This window comes from Callospermophilus lateralis, chromosome 6, assembly GCF_048772815.1.
Source record: "Callospermophilus lateralis isolate mCalLat2 chromosome 6, mCalLat2.hap1, whole genome shotgun sequence".
Taxonomy (NCBI): Eukaryota; Metazoa; Chordata; class Mammalia; order Rodentia; family Sciuridae; genus Callospermophilus; species Callospermophilus lateralis.
The window spans coordinates 12,603,590-12,617,406 of NC_135310.1; the positions used below are offsets into that span (position 1 = coordinate 12,603,590).

A 13,817-nucleotide genomic window follows, 5' to 3' on the forward strand; every position below is an offset into this window, starting at 1 on the left:
CACCCTAGTTTGAGTGGACTGACTGGAGGTAACTGCAGGCAGGTGGGGCGTGGCTGGAGGAGGTGGGTCACTGGGGGACGTGGGATGGAAGGTTCACCTTCCCTGTGGCCAGCCCCCTTTCCCTCCCTCTCTCTGCTTCCTGGCCACCATGAATGGTGTGGCAGGTCTCCTTCCCCACGATGTTCTGCCTCACCTTGGTCTACACAACTGAATCTGTGAGCCAAAATAAACTTTTCCTCCTCCTACATTGTTCTGGTCAGGTATTTTGGTCAGTGACGCAAAGCCGACTAGCATACCTATTGCTGCTCATATTTCCTCCATTCGTATTTCGTATTTAAGAGAAAAGCAACTAATACAAAACAGTTATGATTTCAAAATCGAGACAGGATTTTAAGATACATCATGTCAGACCCCTTTTGAAAGTAGCCAACTACAAACAGTTAAACCTGCAGGAAAAGAAGGGACTGTAACAAGAGCCACTGGGGATGTTGAATAAACTGGACCCCTGGTAAGTGGCTGGTGCAGTGTAAGAGGGGGCAGTGCTGTGGGGACCTGTGGGGCTATTCCTCAGAGCTCAGCAGAAAGGCCTCCAGTCAAGCAATTCCACTTCTAGGTGTATACGTGAAATAATGGAAAACAAGCATTTCAGCAGACATTTATGCACCACATTCGCCACAGCCTCGCTCACCGATAACCAAATGACAGCACCAACCCAAGCACCTATCAAGAGATGAGTGGGCAAACAAAATGTGAGCTATACAGGTGGTGGGATATTATTCAGTCTTCCTAGGAATGAACATCTGACACAGGCTAAAACGTGAGTGAACTCAGATGCAGTGAAATTAGTATCAGGAAAAAGGACAAATAACATCACATCATTCCACTAATCTATGAGGTACCTAGAATGGGCAAATGAGAGAAGGTATGACAGAGGTTACCAAGGAGGTGGGGTAAGAGAGGATGGCGAACGACTCGTTCTTGGGCAGAGTTTCTGTGTGGATTAAGAGATGGATGATGAAGACGTTGTAAAACTGAATATGCTGAAGGCCACTGAAGTGTATGCTTGAAAATGGTGACAATGACACATTTCATTTTATGTAGTTTTTATCAAAACAATAACACGAAAGCATTCCCAAAATGGCTTACCTTTGACCCTCCCACCACGGTGGGCAGGGGGGAGATGAGGGGGGTGCGGGGGTGGGTGGAATGTAGAAAGGAACAGAAGAGTAATTTAACATGGCTTTCGCAACACCTGAGTTTAGGACTTCCTTGTCAAAATAGCTAAGCAAAACCATCATAATGTAGGAATGGTACCGTTCGCTGCTCCCTTTAATATCATGCCAAAGTTCTGTTTAAAGATAATGGCTCCCATTTGTACTTAACACTTAAAAAAATAAAAAGATAATATATTCTTTAAGGGGAAAAAAAAAGTTTGTACCAGGGACAGGATGAGTCTTCTTCCCCTTTTCCCATCTCAGGTGGAGGTGGGCGTTCAGCCCGGCCTGCCTGGCTTGTGATTGGGGCAGCTTACCCTGAACGTCTGCTCCATCTTCTCCCTGTGGGACGCCTGGTCCAGGGTGCCATCTGTCTGACTCCTCTTCAGACCCGTGGTGATGTCAGGAACATTGCTGAAATCTGCAGGGGAAAGTGACAGAGACATACATGACTTTGGCCACCTGCAGCCAGACAGAGTAGACTGGCTCAGAGAAAGAACACTGCCCGCATCCTAGAGGGACGCTGGCAGCAGTCCTTCACAACCCTGAGGTCTGAGCCTGCACACAGCTGGCCCTCTGGAACACAGCTGGGCTCTGAGGAAGCAGCCTCTTCTGCTTGTTTTGGTCAAAGGTGCCCCATCAAAATAATGACTTGCAGCCCTTGTCACTCCTCCCGTTGCTGTGCAAACTGTATTTCACCAAGCTCTGATCTTACACAGTTCATTTGGATAAAGAATCCAACAGCAGTGACCTCTGTTGATATGCCTCTATTTTTGGCTAAGAGAGGGCAAAATTACCAGAAATCTCTTAGAAAACTAATAGTGTAATATCATAGACACATGGCAATCCATTTCTTGCTCACCTGAAAGAATAATTTTTTCAGGCATCAACCATGATTTCACCCTAAATTGAAAATATTAGACCATATCCTGTTAACTTCTAGAGGAAAGGTAAAGGGATAATTAGCAGTAGGTAGAGCACACGGCTTCCCAGGCTACAGCCACACACACCCACCTCTCCTCTGTTCTCCAGTTAACGAATTCAAGAGAGATGGAAAGACCTGCCTCTAGCAAAACACAGCAGAGGCTTTCCTTCCAGAGCTGGCGTTTGACAGCAGATGCCATCACCTAGGGAAAACCGGAAGGCTTCTGATTCCAGGCAGCTAAGCAGGAAGCCACTCTGTCCCAGTTGCTGGAGCCCAAAAGACATGGGCAAACTTGCAGAGAAACTGTCCAGCATGCCTGAGGCAGGCAGTGTGGTCTCTGGAAGACCTTAAGAAGGCCCGAGAGCCCTAGGAGGTGGACAACAGATGGGTAGGGATGATACCACCCTATCCGCACTGACATTACCGATCACTCTACAGGCACTTACTTATAAGATGGAGTGGGCGTGTCCAGAACGCATCTTAATGAGCTACACAGTTCGGCAGCTCTAATTTCTTCTTCCCTTTGCCTCTTCCAATACCCTGATCCCACCCATAAAAAGACCAGATAATCCAAGTCACACTTGAGTGATGTTAGGGAAGAGCTAAGTTAGTCTGGATAAGGCAGAGCTGATCACAAAGGCTGAGCGGTCCTGGCCTCGATGCCACACTGCAGAGGCAAGCAGACTGAAGCGGGTAACCAAGGCCCTCCAAAGTGACCAGCCAGCGCGCCTCTACTGCAGTCACCATGCTCTCCTGGGAGACCAACTAGACCCTTCCCAGGAGGAAAACAGTCCTCCTTCCCGTGGGTTCAGCACAGATGCATCTTTCTGTCCATCCATCCACTCAAGCCACACTTCTTGAGCACTACCTGTTTTTCCAGGCACTGTGGCAGGCACAGTGATACAAAAGTCAGACAGACAGTCCCCAAGTCTGCTTCTGGGAGAGGTGGCTGGCGGGGGCGGGGGGAGGGGCATGAGCATGACAGAGCCTCACAGATGACATGAGCAGTCTGAACAGGGACGATCAAGGATGCTGGGCAAGACAGTCCTCCTCCCTGGGCCTCAGAAGAGGTCACCAAAAGGGGACTCCTGAACGAGATCTTTGAATCTGAAATGAAAACTTAAAATGAAATCTTTAAACCTTGTCACCTTCCCCTTTAAGATCTGTCTTAGAGGGGAAGATGACAAGGTGAGCAGTGAGGACAGGGGCTCCAGGAGTGGACACAGCTGGGTGAAGATGGACAGCAGAGAGCAGGCAGGACCAGGAGCTTGAGTGTGGCTGCAGCAGAGATTGGGGCAGGGAGGGGAGGCAGCCTGGGACGGCAAGACCTTGCAGACGGACAGATCGCAAAGTCCCAGAAATGCTGCAGGTACATGGGACAGGATCCAAGTGGACACAGCCTAGAGGAATAGCAAGAAAGTACGTGGAGGCAGAGAGTTTGAGGAGGAGGATGCCATGGGTCTCCTCTCTGTCACCTATTAAGTGACACAGAAAAGAGAGGTACAGAGGGAGATGCCTGGAGAGAACCTGGAAACACTACGGCAAAGGGGCAGGGCCCCTGAAGGAGCTACCTGTCTTCACAGGGAATCTGAGGAAAGCAGGAGACTGTCACGCCAGCCGGTGCAGAAGCACATCACCTAGGTTATGGAACCTGACCTGCAATATGGCTGCCTCTACCTTATAAACAAGGAGCTTGGCATTTCCAAAGAGCTCACCAAGCCCAGGAACCATGGCACAGTCCACACACGCATTTGTTCCTGATGGAGATTGCTGTGGCACCCACTGTGTCACCAGCAGGCACCAAAGGCTGGAGGTACTGAGGGGAGCGAGACCTTGAGTCCCATGAAGAGTCAGGCATGGCGAGGGCATACGGAGCTTGGGAGCCTGCAGTGCCAGATGGACGCTAGTGAAAATAGCATGGGAGATGTCACAGCAGGTGCCAGGCAAATTCTGAGTCATTCATCGAGTTTATGCACAAAACTTTGAAACTAAAATGTAGGAAACTCCCTGAGCCACTGTTTCTTACAGAGAGAGTCTCATTCAGGTTCTGAAACCGCATGCTTCAAGCAAGCAGGAGAAAAGGTGGGGCATTTACCTGGGAACAGATTTGAGACCCTTCCTGTCAGAACCCAGCACACCCAGGACAAAGGCTGAGCTACAACCCACGAGGCTCCCCTAACATCTTCATTGCCCTCAGCTCCAGGGAGCTTTGCTGGGCTCCTCTGAGGCATGAGCCTGGGCAGGATGGCCTCGGGAACCAACTCCTGGGACCCAAGAGGCAGCTCCGGACAATTTCTGAGATCTCCAAGACAGAAAATTTCAGAACAGTCCACCACCCAGATTTCACAGAGGCATATGCAGAGGCCCTGTGGTGACCAGCAATGTGCCAGAGCTGTCCAGGAGACTGACAAGGCACAGGGAGAGGCAAACTCCACAGTGCCCATGGCTACCGACCCAGTTCCCAGAGTCTAAACTTCACCAGAACCTGCAAAAGGAGCAGGCCTGAGTGTTCTTTCTAGAGGAGAAATAAATAAGGAAAAAGTACATTCTGGAAGGAGGGAAGATTAGCTATAAAAAGGGTGTAAGCTGGTAAGATCCGAATGCTTACTTACAAAGCTGATTTAAACAGGCATCCTGTCCTGGAGAGAGATGCCTACATAGCCCCACTTACATTCCACCCACATCCTGAGCATGGGCTGCTAACAGGAGTAAATATATCCTACAAAAAACCGGCTTCCACCTGGCAGAGCCTTCTCATCAGGATGCATACACTGTGACGTGTTCCCAGAGCTCTTCATTCCTTGGGGATAACATGAAGCATCTGCTTCCTGCCCTCCCCACACTCAGCATCATGAAGTTCCAGTGTCCAGAAACCTCTTTCTATTTATATAAACATAAATTTATTTATATACAACTGTAAATCAATTTAAAAGAAGAGAAAACCAAATTGTAAACCCAGGAGAACTATTTCTTTCTGTTAGATACACCCTTTGTCTTTCTCATCTTATTCCTTGTGGAAATTAAGTTTGGGGTGAAGTCCTGCCGTTTGGAAAACCTAACGTTTAATGTGGCCAACGAAGGCGTCTATTAGGTAGCTGACTGAGCATGGCAGCAGCGTCCTGGGTTATGGGATTAGCTCCCATGTGGACCCACCTGTTGGATTTACCGATTCCCCCACCAGAGCCTGGCACTGAGCACCCACCAGGTGCTAGATCAGGTGCCACAATGAGCCCAGGCCCACCCATCTTTCTCATTTAATCAACAATTATTTTGTAGAGATGGATGACAGGTAGGCAGGTAGGCAGGCAGGAAAAATGAGCCCTGCGCTTCCATATAGACAACCGAGGGGGAAACACGGGGCTTTAGGTATGAGACACCTCGTAATTCAGTTTCCTCTTGAACAATGCGTCAGTACCTACCCCGTGAGTGCCACTGTCAGCCAAGCAGCTGGCAACCTCAAATCCTTTACAATTAAAGGGCAAAACCTGTGTTAAACTAACATCCTGGGTACCGACTTAAAAATAGAAACATCGTTAACATGTTAAAGTTAAGGTCGCCTCACCCACACAGCTCGTAATCTTGAATTCAAAGTTATACAGTGACATCACTTTCAATCCAGTCTAGCAGAGGGGATGTGCAGGAGTGCAGGCTTTGCTGTCTCCCTCTCCTGCCAGATAAGAAGCATCCGCACACTCTGGGGCTAACTGACAGGCATGGGGAAGCTCCCTGGGAAGCGTGGTGTGGGGAAGCAAGCCCGGGAGGGACTTGGTTGCAGTGGTCTCCCGGCCAACATCCCACCTGATTGTGGCCAGCCCAGGATCCCATCTTGCTGGCTGCCTCCTCCCTACTCAACTAGGTAGCAAGAGATTGGCATGAAAGTTCTTCCCAGCCCCTGGACACCACCAAGGGGCTGCCAGCAGACCCAGAGAGCCCAGGTGGTGTGCAGCTGTCAGGGAAGGGAGGGCTCTCTGCCACAGCAGCAGCCAGGGACGCGCCTCCCGAGGACAGGCAACTGTCTCAAGGATTCTGGTCAAAAGTCTGAGAATGCCTCCTGCATCCTTGGGGCAGCAGTTATACGAGAAATCGAGGTGACCGACTTCTGAACCAACACAAGATGAGAGAACATTTGTTTTTTTCTTCTGGGGCACAGTAAGACTTTTTGAGAAGTTAAGGTTCCTAGTTGTTATGATGCGACCGTGTCCCCCAGAATTCGTGTTGAAGAGTCGGGCAGGCTTCCCTGGGATTAGGCTGCAGGGGGACGCCAGCAGGGATGCCACAGCACAGCACTGTCCCCAGGGTCCGTGCTGGGAGATGGGGCCTAATGAGGGGCTCCGGTGACCAGATTAATGTCACTGTACAACAGGTTCTGGGGGGTGGGTCACGCCCTCCCTTCCACCTCCTGCCATGTGGGAATGCAGAGCGCAGGCACCATCTGGATCAGAATCGCCAGACCCGCCAGTGCCTCAGGGTGGGACTTCCCCCTCCAGAGCTGCAGCCAGGGAGGTCTGCTCAGAGATCACCTCACCGGAGGTGTTTGTTACAGCAGCATGAACAGAATAAGACAGGAGCCGTGGTGTCAAGAGAAGCTCCGCTTCCCTCGGTGAACTGAGGATTCCTGGGACGGCGAGGAAAAGGCCTGGGCAGCAGAGGGGGAACTTTTTTTTTTTTTCCCTGGTGCTGGGAATTAAACCCGGGGCTTCATGCATGCTATGCACATGCTCTACCACGGACGACCTGAAAGCTGTTTTTCAACTGTTTTTTCCATGTTTCAAGGTATATATTATAGCACACTGTTTGTCAATACTATCAGAGCCAGAGCCCCCTTTTTGATACTATATGCTTATACTACCCTGAAATAAAAATCACATGTAATATAATCTACCTCCACCTGTGTTTTCATTAAAACAAAATATACACACCCACAAAAAAATATGCTGTCCTAGCAGTAACACAAGGAGAAAAATATATGAAAAGTAATTTTTGATTTTATAAAATATGTGTTTCAATGTGCAAAGAATGGACCCAACCACTCCAGAACCCGTGTGGAAGTGGCCCACCATGAGCACTGCAGAGAATCACAGCCACAGAGTCAGGCTCTGTCACAGATCACCCACAGCCAGGTGTCCTGGAGGTCACCATCAGGACTCAATTTTCCAAAGAGGGAAAACTCTATGCAAAGTTCTGAACAAAACAAAGGACATGCTTCCCTTGACTTGGTCCGTTGCACTTCTAGAAAATTCAAAGCACCTTCCAGCTGTGAGGGAAGCTGGCTCTTGGCTCAGACCACTATGCACACGCATCCCCCAAACCAGACCCACACACTTCCAAGGTGTCATGTGGTTGGCAATGCCACCTTCTCTGGGACCTGCCTCTGCCTCTCCCCCTGGCCAGGGCCTCAACTTTTTCTCTGGGAGAGTCGAGTGGCATCAGAGAATGCAAAATGCACCAAAAGCACCCAGCTGAGAGCAGCGACCCACTGAGTATTAGTCTCCTCCCTGCAAGCAAGAGAAAGAGTGCTCACTACCACAATAAAAATACAACATCCAGGCAGGCAACACATCATGTTCAGTCGGACCTCTCATCTGAGGTTCAAAAACAGTATCACTGATTAAATCATCAATCCTTAGAACCCCCCTCTGATGTGAAAATCAGGATACACTTCCATAAAGAAAGTGGAAATGACTTTTAAATAATATCAAAGAAGCTAAAAGTGAATTCTAAATGGTTTAAGTTTTCAGTTACATAATCCACTGTGACATTGGTCATGCGTCAGTGACTAATACTTAATTCTACTATGTTCTCACATTTAGATAACATAGTTTGTGTGAATTCTGCTCTTAATCTATTTGATTTTTCAATTTCTCAGAATTTCCACTGGGCAATTCCATAAATGAACAGCTTGTAGAGAATCAAAGAAAGTTAGATCAGAAAACAAACCTAGACATTATTCTGATTTCTTCCTTCCTTTAAATACAAGTGCAGTTTTAAGAGAAGATAAATATCTTGCTAAATCAAAGTCCAGTTGAGGAACATCAACATTTTCTAAGTACAAATTTAAACCTCTTGTTCAGTTCTCCAAGCTTCACCCGTTGCTACAAAACTCTGCATAAATGCTCACAACATGGTTATGGTACAAAGAGCACACTGAACAGCGAGTTCCTTTGCAAAGAGGCTTAGAGCCTCCCAATTTTAAAATTTAAATGTGCAAACTCGGTGCAGTAATGCTTATTTTTAACTAATACTGATTCCCCTGGATTCTATTCATGCTGTTACTTTGAAATGCAGTGGTTGGTGACACCTTTCACTAATGACATTTGCTGCACTCTGTCACACAGGCAAATCTCTCTTATCAGTCGGCAAGACACAATGAAATAAATCTTTTTAAATGAAATCCTGGAAGTAATAGATGAATTGTTCTGTGAGAGAAAAACAACCGATTCTGCCACAAAGTTAATCAAGTCCTAAACTGTACTGTTAACCAAAAGATCACCAGTTAAATCACATCCTCCGATATAGATAAGGTCAGATTGATTTTTATCTAGGATTCTGCATTCTTCTTCTTCTTCTTGAGGCTAGGAAACTCAAAGGAGCAGACCAAATGTCATGGTCAAGTTTGCAAAGAAGTAAATTCTATCATAGCATAAATACCATACCAGGAAAAAAATAAATAAATTTCAAAAATCTCTCAAGTTCACTTAACCTGAGGTCACAATCCAGTTGATGATGTTCTTGACAAAGCCAGTTCAATTTTGGTGAAAAAGGGAGGGAAATGCCAGTAGAAAATGTTTCTTAATAGCGGGCCCAATGATTGGATTCACTATCTTGTGATAAGTACCCTTAGAGTCAAAAGAGGAGCAGGAGCGTGGCAGGTGCCATCAGGGTAGGAAGGTGCTGCCGGTCACCCCTCTGGCTGACTGCAGCATACAGTTCTTCTGAGGACCGTGGCAGAAGACTCTGGATAACACCCACATCCTTGTTCTACAGGCAGCTCTGGCTGTGACCCAGGCAGAGTATTCAGCCCCCCAAAAAGGAGACCCTCCCACTTTCCCTCATCAGGGCCCCCAGTGAAAAATATAAAGCCCATGACAAAGGAGATCTTCAGCCAAGGTTTTGGTATCACCAAAACACTCTCCAGAGTTGGGAGGGTCACCAAATGCCATGCTCATTATATTCAGGGGTGTATAATAGACAACATTGTATTTCAGACACTTAAAGAATTTTAATAAAGTGGAGTTTTGGTATAAAACTCTTATGAACAACTTACTTAGAATTCTATTCAAAGATACAAGGGAAAAAAAAAAAACAACAGAAAAAAGTATGCATGAGTTCCCACTTGAGAACGTTGCTATGGGAAAAGGAAAGCTGGTCTACCACATGAAAGGGTGGCCAAACAGGAATGCAGTACTGACTCATGCCACAACACAGAGGGGCCCAGGCAACATCACACTAAGTGAAAGAAATCCGACCTGACAGGCCACCTAGAGTACAATTCCAGGTATACAAAATGCCTAGAACTGGCCAATCCACAGAGTAGATTTGTGGTTACCAGGAGCTAGGGGGACAGATCATTCTTCCAAAGCCAGGCACAGTGGTGCACACCTGTAATCCCAGATTCTCAGGAGGCCACAGCAGGAGGATGACAAGTTGGGTCCCAGTCTGGGCAACTTAGTGAAGCCCTGTCACAAACGGGCTGGGAATGTAGCTCGGTGGCAGAACACTTGCCTAACATGTGTGAGACTCAGTACAAATCCCACTCACACACATACACACACGCACACATGTACACACTGCACAACAATAAAGATAGTGAAAATATTACTACAAGCAACTCATCTTTCACCAATGATCACAAGGCAGGCAGTTCCTAATCGCCACCCCCAGTCCCCAGACAAGAACGGAGATGAGATGACAAGGGCCATCATGAGTTCAGTTAAATCTAAATTTGCTCTACTAAAGGGCAAATTATTAGTGGGTTTTACTCTATGTGCATTAATAGAGAAATCTTTAAAAGGAGATTAAAAAAAAAAAAAAAGACAAGGTTAAAATCCAGACATTTCCCCATGTGGAGGGAAAAGCAAGGCATTACAGGACTGTCCTTCCCCGAGACTGACTGTGACCTTCTCCAAGTTCCCAGGGACTTCCCGTGTCTCTGTGCCTTGATTTACCCAGCTGTGAGAGTGAAATGATAATAACATCTCTGCTCCATCAGGGTGAAGCAAGGGGTAATTAGTGCTTTTAAGGCTCTCTGTGATCTTTATATTGAGACAGCCTGCTATTATTCCAGAGCCCTAACAAACACCTTCTTCACAGCAGTCAAGACCTGACTCTATTTAAAGAGGTAAAGAGATGCCTACAAAACTAAATGGAATTCTTGATCCATTACATTGCTTTTTTTCACTTTATAACCTTTCCTAAGAAATGAGCATTCCTGCAGTCATTAAATTGTTCTGTTAATCGTACGAAAATAGATGAATTTTAGAGAGAGAGAAATGAAAGACTAAACTGTCTTGTCCAGTCCCTTGTTAGGAATTGCAGTAATGGAAATCAGATCCACCTGCCCCAGCTCACACTGAACAAAGCCGGGGATGAGAGTCCAGACGTGACTCCTGTGGACCTAGCCTTTCACAATGAAAACGCATGTCACTATCAGTTCTGACCTAGCCTGGTGACACAGACGCTCCTGCTCCTTTTTAGTTGTTTTTCACTTTATCTAGATCATAAACACCAATCAACCCACTGCAATTGCAAGCAGGACAGATGTGGGACACTGGCTGGACTCTCAGGCTGCTGGAATGTGTGGTCAGGCTCTTCAGAGCCAGAGCATCCCGTTCCCAGCCCAGCACAGCCAAAGGCCAGCTCAGAGTCCCCTCCATGTGCTGAAGTAAGTGGAGACCTCAGTCACATCCCACTCTCTCCCTGCAGTAGATCAAGGAAGAGACCTGGAGCCTCAAAGTGTGCGGCGGGGATTCTGCTTATGCCCACAGCCTGCTCTCAGCGACAGCCCTGACACCTTCCTTTTGGTTGTCACTATTTACTCCACACCTGCAATTGACCGAGAAGTGTGCTAGCGCTGCGTCTCAAACATCTCTGGCTTCCACCACGTCCCCGTGTTCACAGGATTTTCAGCAATAGGTAAACGTGTAGGCAGTAGGTGCTGACTCCTCCGTCCCGTGCACAGGCAGAGTCCTTTCAGAGCTCAAAACAGGGAGAGCCCAGGACTCTCCACCTGCGGGCAGCCCCTGCCTTTCACAGAACACAGTCCTAAAAGACAAGTGCAGAGGCGAGTAGAGAGTCTGCCAAATCCCAATCTTGGATTCCTCAAAGACTCATGAAATCTACCTCCCATCTCACCTTGAAACACCCTGTCACACCTCTCCGTCTCCTTTCTCAGCTATGTCAAACTGACCTCCACAAGACCGAAGGACAACCATGGAGTGCTGAAGGCTTGCTGGCCAGGGCCCACCTGACAGCTGGCATTTAAGCCATGAGTACTAAACTTAGGCTTCTTACCAACATCTATAGTCCCTTCTTCCCCTCATTTTTATAAAATAAAAATGATGAAGTTTAATGAATTTGCTGATACTACCACGAAAAGACACCTAAAGCTCGTAGAAGCCTGACGCGGTCATTCATCCACAGAAACGTGAAGTCGGAATTCAATTCACAGCTGGCGATTCAGGAGGGAACAGCGTGTTGGAAAGGTAAGTGAAGCAGTGGACGATAACACGTCCTTCCATTCAAATGATTGTGCATCTTCTGCCAGGGCTCTAGCTGTCCTTGGAGAAGAAGATGCACAATCATTTTGCTAACAATGTCACATGTCTATTTCTAAAGAAATTTTCTAGAGCTACCAAGAAGTAACTAAATTGGTTAATTTGAACTTTGTCATTTTCTTCATTTTATGTTAAAGAGGCTAATGACCCCCCCCAAAAAAAGGATTTATAAATGGATAATTTACAAATGATCATAGGTGATTACTGTAGCATCAGAAATAAATTTATAAGATACAACAGATCATCACTGAATTGTCTGAAAGAAACTGATGCCCTGCAACTGTATTTCAAAGTTTATTTATTTTTACAAACAAATGTGTGTTTGCTTTACACGAGGAGTGAAAATCTTTAAACAGCAAGTTGTCACTCAAACCTATCATTCTATGTTGCTAATTTTGATCAATTTTGTGGAATTTTTCTAGATGGACTTTCACTACAAGCCATTTAAAAATTATCTTGAAGGTAGGTGAGACATGAATCAGAGAGACTTAGCACAGTGTCCCAATGTCCTGGCCAATCATCTCAGAGACTTGCCATTATCCTTTGCTGGAGAGTTTGCTCCCAGATGACCCCAGGGCTCTATCCCTTACCTCCTTCAAGCCTTTGTTCCAATGTGCCTCTAGTTCTCTGAAGTCTGCTGGATTTACAATGTCACCCCCCAGTCCCTACTCCAGTTCCTGGCTGCCCTGATCCAACTTCTCCATTCCACTCCTTCCCTGTTAGTACACTACTTAATTTATTTATTATGCTTTTGCATATCTTCTATTTCCTGCACTAAAAAGTGTAAGAATTTCTTTTAACCTGTTTTGTTGACTGTATACTTTTACAACAGTCCCTGCCACACAATAGCTAGTCACTAAATAGGTGTTAAGTGAATGCCTGAAAGAAAAGTTAAAGAAGGCAAATATGTATTTTCAGAGACCGCCAGTTTCTCAGCTGGGGCTGAGAGTGCTCTCTGCAGGTAATGCAACCTACTGTGGGGGTGAGGGGCTGCAGGTGCTGCTTCATGGACCTAACGGAAGGCCTTGAATTCAGAAATAAGAACAAAAGTGCATTTCCCAACTTCAAAGTAAAAAAAGAAAGAAAGAAATTCAGTCAAATTATTTACACCACAGATTAAACCTCAAGGAATAAACAAAGCCAGGATGCCCTTCTTGGCTACAAGTCTGATTTTCTACACTTTAAACAGACCACAGTTGGGAGGCAGTATAGTTGTTCACGTACTGTGAGAGCAGGATGCTGGATGTGAAGAGCTGGGGATTGCGGCCTCCTTTTCACATCTCAGTGCTGTCGTTTCCATATTCTTTATTTATTATTGATGAAATGTACCAGCAAATATTTATTGAGTGGTTCTGCTTATGTGCTGGGGAGTTATTGATGCTCAAAGAGTGTCCTGTTGAGGGAGGGCAAGTCCCGCTGCCTACCTATGGGCTCTGGTGGAGGACGGGCAGGGCCCTGCCACACGCAGCTCCCACCTCCCACCCCATTCCAGGCCTCTGCTGTCTCAATGTGGCTGGAGCAGCTCCTGTGCCCTTCCCAGCACTGGCACCAGAGTGGCCTGTCTTGCTTACATACAAATGTGACCAGCCCTGAGAACCTCACCCGGCTTCTCTGCCCGACTTCCTAGCCCTGGCTCGCCCCATCGGGCTGCCCTCTCCCCTTCCTGTTCGCACCAGACTCTCCTACAGTCTCACACTCCTCCCCACAGCCAGGCTCCCAGCTCCCTCCCCACTTCCTCAGCCCCCTCCTCTACCCCTTCATGCTTCAGAGTCCAACATAAAGAAGAGCCTCCCTCAGAAGTGGCCCTGACCATGCCCACTCGAGTCTTCTGCCCCTCTTGCTGCTGTCTGAAGACTTGCGAAGAGCCCTTCTCAAAGCATGTCCTCTAGCATCCCGGGACCAGCG

The 13,817-nt window shown here is 47.0% G+C and overlaps 1 protein-coding gene across 2 annotated transcripts in view; it reads right to left on the minus strand.

Annotated features, from left to right (window-relative positions):
• Nucleotides 1–13,817, minus strand: part of Tiam2 (TIAM Rac1 associated GEF 2) — a 103,185-nt gene that overhangs the window by 37,356 nt on the left and 52,012 nt on the right. For both annotated transcript variants that reach the window (XM_076858096.2, XM_076858095.2), the window contains one exon: nucleotides 1,532–1,635. In XM_076858096.2, coding sequence (XP_076714211.2) covers nucleotides 1,532–1,635 — 104 coding nt within the window. The remainder of the gene's footprint in view (nucleotides 1–1,531; nucleotides 1,636–13,817) is intronic.